This window comes from Zingiber officinale, chromosome 10A, assembly GCF_018446385.1.
Source record: "Zingiber officinale cultivar Zhangliang chromosome 10A, Zo_v1.1, whole genome shotgun sequence".
In the NCBI taxonomy this organism is placed as follows: Eukaryota; Viridiplantae; Streptophyta; class Magnoliopsida; order Zingiberales; family Zingiberaceae; genus Zingiber; species Zingiber officinale.
Genome location: NC_056004.1, coordinates 98,840,847 through 98,849,449, shown reverse-complemented (window position 1 = coordinate 98,849,449; position 8,603 = coordinate 98,840,847). Strand labels below are relative to the sequence as shown.

Below are 8,603 nucleotides of genomic sequence, written 5' to 3'. Positions count from 1 at the left end.
CCTCATAAATCTTACATGAATAAGGATGTTTTGAAGTGGAAGCAGTGCGTAAAGGGTTGATTAATGTAGTATGGCTCCACTCCACTAGGGATGAAAATGAATTAAGTTGTTCGCGAACAGCTCAGTCAAAACTCTACTCGAGTTTGGAGTTGACCGAGCTTGAGCCGAACTCTGAGTCAGCTCGTTTAATATTCGAGCCAAGCTTGAGCTCATTTAATACTGGGTCGATGACTCGTCGAGTTTGTTTGAGCCAAACTAATTCAGTATTTTAATATTTAAAATAATTTATATTTTAAAATTAAATAATAAATTAAGGAAGTGTTTGTGGTTAGTATATTTTATTAAGTAATTAGAGGTTGAATGTCTGAATCCCAACTTATGCAACTTGTTTTTTCGTTTAAATTCACTATTTGGATGAGCTCGCTCGAGCTTTTTCTCAGAGTTCGGTTTGACTCATTTATACCTCTATACTTCACTGCCTCTAGGCTGCCACCCATCACCTTGCAGCTCACTGCTGATAGCTAGGTCGGATCTGCTCCTACCCTCCGAGTAAAAATTAATTCAATTTAGTTTATTTTAAATAATTTTTTTTTTGATTAAATTGAATAGACCTAATAGATTAAATTTTTAAATATAATAAATTTTTTAAACCCTAAATTTTACATCAAAATTGAATTTTGTTAAATCAAACTGGAATTAAAATTAAAATTAAAATTAAAATTAAAAATGATTAATTTAATTAAATTAATTGATATTTTATTAGTTTAATTTTTTTAAAATTCAATCGATTAGTTAAAAAAAAAAGATTCGGTTATTCTTTCAATCTCATCTACGACGACTGCACCTGCTACTACTTTCTTCAGTTGAGCTTGAGCTCATGTGCCAGGGACTGGAAGAGTAAGAGAGAGCACTCGCCTAAAATGCAAATCAGCATAAGAGAATTGGATTAACTCGCTGAAGGTGAATGAATTGATACTGCACGTCTTGTGTATGATATCGTGTACTAGGAGCGGGTTGAAAAAAAATTCCAATCCAGTAAATATCGAAAGAGATAACTTGCAAATGGACTTTCTAAAAAAATTTAAATTGGAAACGGTATGCCTTTCTTCTTGAAACTATTTTTTAAAACTTTATGTATTCCCATTTTTAAACTTTATTTTTAAAAAAATATATATATATCAATCATTATATATATAATGATTGATATAGTAAGTAACAGATATAAATTAACAAATGCTCTAAAGTTTCTATATTTAATCCTTTTCCTTCTTCTTTCCAATACATGATGGCATCCATGGCTCATTGAGAAATTCTGAATTAATTCTAAACATCCCGATTCATTTCTAGACGCCCCGACTAACTCGATCGTGCACGACGACAATCATGGACACGCAAGTCGGGTATCAAATCCTATAGTGTATATATATATATATTCAATATTGATATATATATTCACATGCAGACCCATGAATGGTCTTCATTTTTTTTTTGTTAAAAGAAAGAAATTATGAAATAGATGTGACCATTCATGGGTTCAGTCAATTAAAAAATAAATAGTTAACAATTATCGGGCATCTTCCATCTTCAACGTACACAGGAACCAACACATTGAAACCCACATCGCATTTCAATATTCATGTCTGTATACTATTGTAAAACCATCTTCACACGATTCATGAAATTTCATAAAGAAGAATACATTTACTCAGAATTCAATCCTCAAAATTGCACTATAATTTAGCAGTGGCCCGACAAGAGCACGAAGAAGAGGAGCAGGGAGTTAAGGAAACCAAAAAAAGGAAATACACGAGCTCGAAAAACTTACATCTCGCTGAAACATTTTGCAAACTGAGCAGCTGAAAATTTTATTGAAAACCCCGAGAATTCGTAATGGAGCAGAGAACTTTCTGTTATTTTGGAAAGCAACGGAGAGTGTGGGAATGAGATTACCTTTGCTTTAGCACAGTTCATTCAGCTTGTAGACAATAGAGCTGGCGAATGTTCCCAGAAGCTGTGAAAATATATTTGGATCAGTCGAGAAACTCCCCAAAGATGATTGAGAATCTTTGGAATGTTCAAAAAATTCAAGAGATGGATGGATGCTAGTGTTGCTCTCGCTTCATAGGTTTCATGCAAAGTGTACATTTAACAACTTGTTTGAAGAGTTTTCATTCATAGGAGCATGCTCTTCGCTTCTATGTTCAACCAAGCTTTTATTTTTCCCCAAACGCCTAACTACTGTCTAAGCACAAAATAATAGTGGATCTACCATCTATTGCCTGAGACCATCATTTGACACATTGTTAATATTTCCTCAAAGCTTTTTTACGCATGAAAGTTATCTCCCACAAACTAAATGATCCCTAAATCTTCACCATTGCTATTTATAGTCACCCATCTATATCTCGTTCTTACTCTTGTCACTACTATTTTCCCCACATCCTTCTTGTCATTACTATCTTTCCACTAATGAAAATTGAAAAAATCACACCTGAATGTTCAATACTGATCGGATCTAAGACAACCGGATATAACCAACATGATCAACTAGTTGAGCGGGACCAAAAAAACGACCAGGCTCAGAATGCTTCACTAAAAGGTGTGGGTTTAATTAAAAACATTGCATCCTGGAAACATCAATATCCACAACAAACTCTCCAAGCAAAAGCTGATGGCAGACTGTAACGGTGCCATCCACCCTTCTCCGACAAATATATTGATAGTTTAGATTATGTTTCTGTTATTGCTTACCACATTGTTGGATGCATACAAAAGTAGTAACCATTTTTTATATGGATCGATATTAGTGAAAGAAAGATGATACCATTTTTTATATGGATCGATATTAGTGAAAGAAAGATGATACCGTATAACCAGTCTTTGAAATGACCATGAAGGGCAGATGCTAGTTCACGCTTCCGGTTTTCATCAAGTAACACATCTCTGATAGATTGTTGAACAACGAGCAAGTTTGTATGCTGAAAAGATTGTAAGAAAAGGTGTTTAGCATGAGGAGCAGAAATACAAGCAATTGAAATAAACAGGGTAGTACGATTACCTTCTTCTGCTGGGATGCTCCATAAATTTCAGGCAAGGGAAATGGATTGTATCTTGTAGTTTGCAGCGATTCAGCTCCAAACCAATTAGGAATCTGTACAAGTACATAAATACTTAGATGACCGACAACTAGAAGTGTTAGACATTCAATGCAGCAATTAAAGAGTATAATTAGAGCAACCGAGAAAATATGCAGTCCGTGCTAATTGAAAAGGAAATTTTAATAGGGGAAAAAATGTGCTAAATTTTTTTAATTTCCATACCAAGAAGTTAGTAAACTGATCAGGATCGATGCATGTGGCAGATTCGGCTTGAATTTCAGACACTCCCGCAGGGTGAGATAGTGAATCATGAGGATCCACCATCCCAAGCACCAAGGGTTCGTCCCATCTATTGATGCTAGAGTCCACACCAACTTTAGATAGGTGCTCTTCCAGTTGAGCATAATAGGTATTAAATGGTGCCACCTAAAAGGAATTAAAAAAAGAGATCAATATTCTGAGAAACTGAAATAGCGTTGACATCCCTACTATTATCAACAACAAAAATTGGTAGGATATTGTCGTTCATGCAGACACAGTAACAATGATGGTAAATATTCTTAACAAATTAGTGAATTGCTTCCCTTAAACTGAACAATACAAAATAATGAAAGCTTTATGATGGGCTTGAATTTAATGTAATTTCTGTTAAAAAAAATCCAAATCCAGATAGCAAATCACTGTCTATTGCACGGAAACGAATAATGAAAGCTTTATGATAAGGAAAATCATTCAAGGAACAAAGAATATATGATAAACATTAACCAGGTTTCGGATTCAGAATAATCTAAAGACACTTCAGCACGTTCAAGGAATTAGCATCCAGAATATATGGATATATCAGAGTAAAGAGACAAGGAGGACTAGGAGTACCCACTTCTTAGGATAAGCAATTAGTCCTATATGATCATATGATGAGAGCAAACAACTGAATGATTAACCATTTCCAAACTATAAAGAATCAAAATTTAAAAGTGAGATATAGTTCTATTTTCTAATTTTTGACCTGATGAACAGAACGCAGCTAGCTAGTTTTTTCTAAGGCCAACCAAAATCAGAATTGCTTGGTTTGGTTGGCAAATCAGGAATTATAAAATTAAGATCTCTAACTTTCCATGATAAATAATCAATCTCAATCTTGCCACTAATGCAATATGCATAAGTATCTTAGGCCATGATTTCATAAAATCATAACCATAGTAGGTTAGCTAATCATCATCAAATAGTATGTTTCACAGATTAGGACCAGAAACAACATGAATTGTGATGCCCAAACAACACTATTTGTACTAACATATTACTGGAAAGTAGAGACAGCTTACACTCAGTTGACACTTGTCTGACAGAAAATAATATTACACAGCTGACACTCGTCTGACAGAAAAATAATATTTCAGTGGATTAGATAACCTACTATGTCAGGAACAATTTTTGGAAACAGGAAATAGAAATTCAGACAATAAAAGAACACAGTAGTTATTGTTCAACCTAAACTACCATCAAATTTAATTGAATTGCTTTTATCAACTGAAGGAGTGACAAGGTGAATATGAAACCCCAACATGGAAATCATGCAGTGTTAAATTACAAGAACAAAGAAAAAGAAAAGGACCAACCTGCAATTTGTGGTTATCCCCGACAAAAAGGGGTTGTTGATTAACCCCCAAGTAAAATACACACTCACGGCAGTTTGCAATGCATATGCGTTTTGCAGCTGTAATGATTTGTACTCTTTCACAGTGCTCAACTCTAACAGCCTAAGAAAAACAACAAAATGAGACAGCTGTTGAACAAACACGAACAGGAAAACAGTATATATAAAATAGTTACAAGTCAAAATGAAAAAAAAAAAACATTTAGATGAGTAGTAAGATCAGGGTATTTACCAAAAACAAAATAAACTCTAATAATTGTTGTTCCATATGATTATCTTACAAGAAAATTGGGATAAGGAAAGATAATTGAAAGCTATTTAGCTAGCAAAGTAATTGAAAAGGGACAAAAACATAGTTGTTCCATGAATCCAGCCTACACAGCCATCAAGCATTTCACCATCATGAATGCTAAAACATCAAAGAAAAGCACTTGCAGAGATATGGATATCTACATGCCTTGCAAAGTTCTATAGAAATTACCTTTTGGGGAAATTTTCCAATGGGGGCAACTCTTTTTTAACACCTTTGTTTTTTATATACCTAAAATATCAATCTTTTTTTCTAAATTTTTATGAGGATCAAAACTTAATCATTTTAGACAAATAATTTTTTTTTCATAATAGTGATAAGCACAATGGAACCAAGACTTCAGGGAAAAATCAAGGCATACCTTACCAACGGCACCCAGAATAACAGTTGCATCGGAACATCCATAAACTGTGGCATATCTCAGAGGTGCTAATATATAAATCACTGAATCGTGGCAATTTAGCACCTGCAGTACGACTATACAATTAAGCAAAGGTGATTCCAGCACATGAAAGCAAGCTTGTGAGTTGTGACGAAGCATATGATTACTTTGTAACTTCAACTATAATGCCATATCAGAATGTAAGAGTGATTGTTACAAGCAAAATACTGTTGGCGATCATAGCCTGACAGAACACAGATATTATACTTTCAAGTTTGAGATTCTCAATTCTTAGTTTAATTGTCATGTACCATAGAAGTAGTTGTCCAGGTATCATTGCCCTTTACAAATGCACAAACAAGGCTGATGGAAGCAATAGGAAGTAGCAGCATACCATTCAATATTTTATTTGGTTAGCACTACAACATACAGATGTGAAAGTACTAACAATGTGAAATGAACAGATAAAACCATAAAAATGTAGTCAATTAGCTTGATCACATAGTTATTTTAAAAAACTAACATAAAACAAAATACTTACATGCAACAAGATTGCCCAAGAACCTACTACTCCCTTAAGCATTCCTGAATAAGTATGAATAAAATATTTGAGGTGATTGTTTGTGTCAGACTCTGCAGTTATATAAAAATTAACACTTCCAGATTTGAATTCTTAAGCATCCTACACTATCTGTAATTTTGTTTTCTTTAACAGATATTTGTAAATTTATATACTTGGCATCTATAACCAAATAACTACTCTAGCCTCCATTATTCATTTTGTAAGAATCCTACTAACCACAGAAATATGCCAAAATTTTGATAGATGTAGGCAGGCAATAGTTGACGATTATCAAGATGACTTTGATTCTTCAACAACGAATTAAGGCCTTGAGATTTTTTGTAACCTGGAAAATAAAATAAAATAAATATTCTGGCCTTACCTTTATAGAATCTCCTTTTATATCACATGATTGCTTGACTACAGAAGCTTTTATCATACCCTCCACAAAGGTTAAATTTGTCCAGAAAGCTGGATTAACAGGTGATGAGGTCCCAGAAAGAGAGCTTCTGCTTTGCGTCTTTGGATGACTTAGGCTGGCATCTGCCATAGGCACATCAATATCTGCAGTATTTTTTAGAAAGCCATTTTCTTTTGCTAATGCCTTCTCCGCATTGTGCTCCAAAGAAGAAATTATGTTTTGTACAACCCATTCATGGACTTGGGTGGCAGAAACAGGTGCAGCTGGCATATCTGGATCTGAATTAGCAAAAAAAGGCGCTGCTTGGCTCAACCGAATACCTTCAGAAAAATGGAGGAGGAAACCAAGATGCTCAAATCTTTCCATTGTCAAAACCTGTAAGCCAAATGTTTACATAAAAAAAGTCAATAATAAGAAGAAAAAAAATGTTGCAACTTATGCATTAGGAAATAATAGTGGGGCATGTGATAACTTCAACAAAACTCAATGATTTACAAAAGATAATAGCTTGATATGGAACAATTTATCTAATACTTGATAAGTATTTTCATAATAAACTCAAGAAAAGGACACAAATGATTTGAACAGTATATAATAACCAGTGTTGGCACCTATCTTCCATAACACCTAGTATTATGTAACAACACGCAAGAGTTTATGATAAAATGGATAAGCACATTATGCAAGATCAAGCTGTCACTAATTTAGAAATCTACAAGATAGTCAATGAACATGTTGTCAATCAGGAATTTATAGATACACAGTTCAAACCTTCATTATTCTATCATATTCCACTCCTTAATACAAATTTGGATGAGAATTATCCTCCTATCCATAAAGATAGCTTACATATGGATGATGGAAAATGTTGTATTAGCATTCTAACTATATGAGGCAAACATTAGGACATTCTAATAATTGCCAACATTATATGTACCAGACGCAAAGTAAAATGAGTCCAACATGAAATGTAACTCAAAGTTGCATGTGAGGCCAAAGGAAAAAATCACACTAAGTGCAAGTATATCTGAGTGAGACGAACCAGAGATTCGTCACCCTCTTCTTCGACAGGCTCCGCCAAAAGGGCGAGTATATTCCCCATATGCTTTTGTAAGTACGACAACTGATGAGCTTCTTCATCTGCTTGTGAAGGCATAAATCGACGACTATTGCTTCGTGCAAGCTGCAATTGAAAGTTCATTAGTCAGAAACACCAAAATGTATATTCTCATCAAAATAAGGTGAAAAGGAATCAGCCAAAGGGACGAAGAGGATCAAAACTCTTGTTCTACCTGAAGCGGCGAGAGGGCCGACAGATACCCGTCGAAGGCCGAGGTGGAGGGCCAGACATCGGCGATTGCAGCCGAGTCCTTGTGCGACCGGGGGACGAGGCGCTTGTAGGATTGGATGTAGAGGAAGACAACGAGGTCGTACACGTCGACGGTGCCATCTGGGGCTGGGTCGGAGGGGTGGACCGAGGCAAGCGTGTCGAGCGCCAGGCGGGCGTGGTCGAGCGAGATCTGGAGGGCGTCTGCAAGGTCAGGAGAGTCGACGCGGTGCGGATGCGGGATGGATCTCCGTAGGATCTTGTCGACGAGCGGGGCGAGCGTTACGGTCCCATCGGAGAAGATGAGTTTGGGGATCGGGAGGAGGCCGTGTTCGAATGGCTCGCGCCGAGAGCGAAGGAGAAACCGGGTGGCGCCGCCTCCTGCGTCCGGCGCGATCGAGGGCTCCACCTGGTCTTCCACCATCGCTGCGGCTTTGTTCCTTTAGCGAAGAGAGACGAATGCAGGGAGGTGAGAACGGGAACGGGAATGCGAATGGGAATGGGAACGGAAGAAAATAAAAATAATTAAAAAACCACGAGTCAACTCACGACGACCGACTTGTCACCGATTTAGATATCGAAATCGGTTTCCGATGCGGGTGTAGTGTAGCACTTGTCGTTACGAGATAATTCCGGTTTAGATCACGAATTTTTACAGTTGTTAAATAAATTCAAACGATAAATAAATACCTATAAAGTAAAAAATATATATTATGAGTGTTATAATATGAGATGAATATCATCGCAACTATTATATTTATTTTCTAAATTTAACTTTTATAAAAATATTAAATATAAAAATAATATAAAATTTATTTAAACATAAATAATATTGAAAAAAATTAAAAC

At 35.6% G+C, this 8,603-nt stretch overlaps 1 protein-coding gene across 1 annotated transcript; it reads right to left on the bottom strand.

Annotated features, from left to right (window-relative positions):
* Window positions 1-1,620: 1,620 nt before the first annotated feature.
* On the bottom strand, window positions 1,621-8,264 carry LOC122027252 (TBCC domain-containing protein 1-like). Its single transcript, XM_042586179.1, has 9 exons — window positions 7,720-8,264; window positions 7,470-7,610; window positions 6,389-6,802; window positions 5,424-5,528; window positions 4,715-4,855; window positions 3,321-3,524; window positions 3,059-3,151; window positions 2,867-2,978; window positions 1,621-2,011 (listed from the first exon to the last, which is right to left on the bottom strand). The coding sequence occupies exons 1-9, from the start codon at window positions 8,176-8,178 to the stop codon at window positions 1,968-1,970; spliced, it is 1,713 nt and encodes a 570-aa protein (XP_042442113.1). The 5' UTR covers window positions 8,179-8,264; the 3' UTR covers window positions 1,621-1,967.
* Window positions 8,265-8,603: the final 339 nt, after the last annotated feature.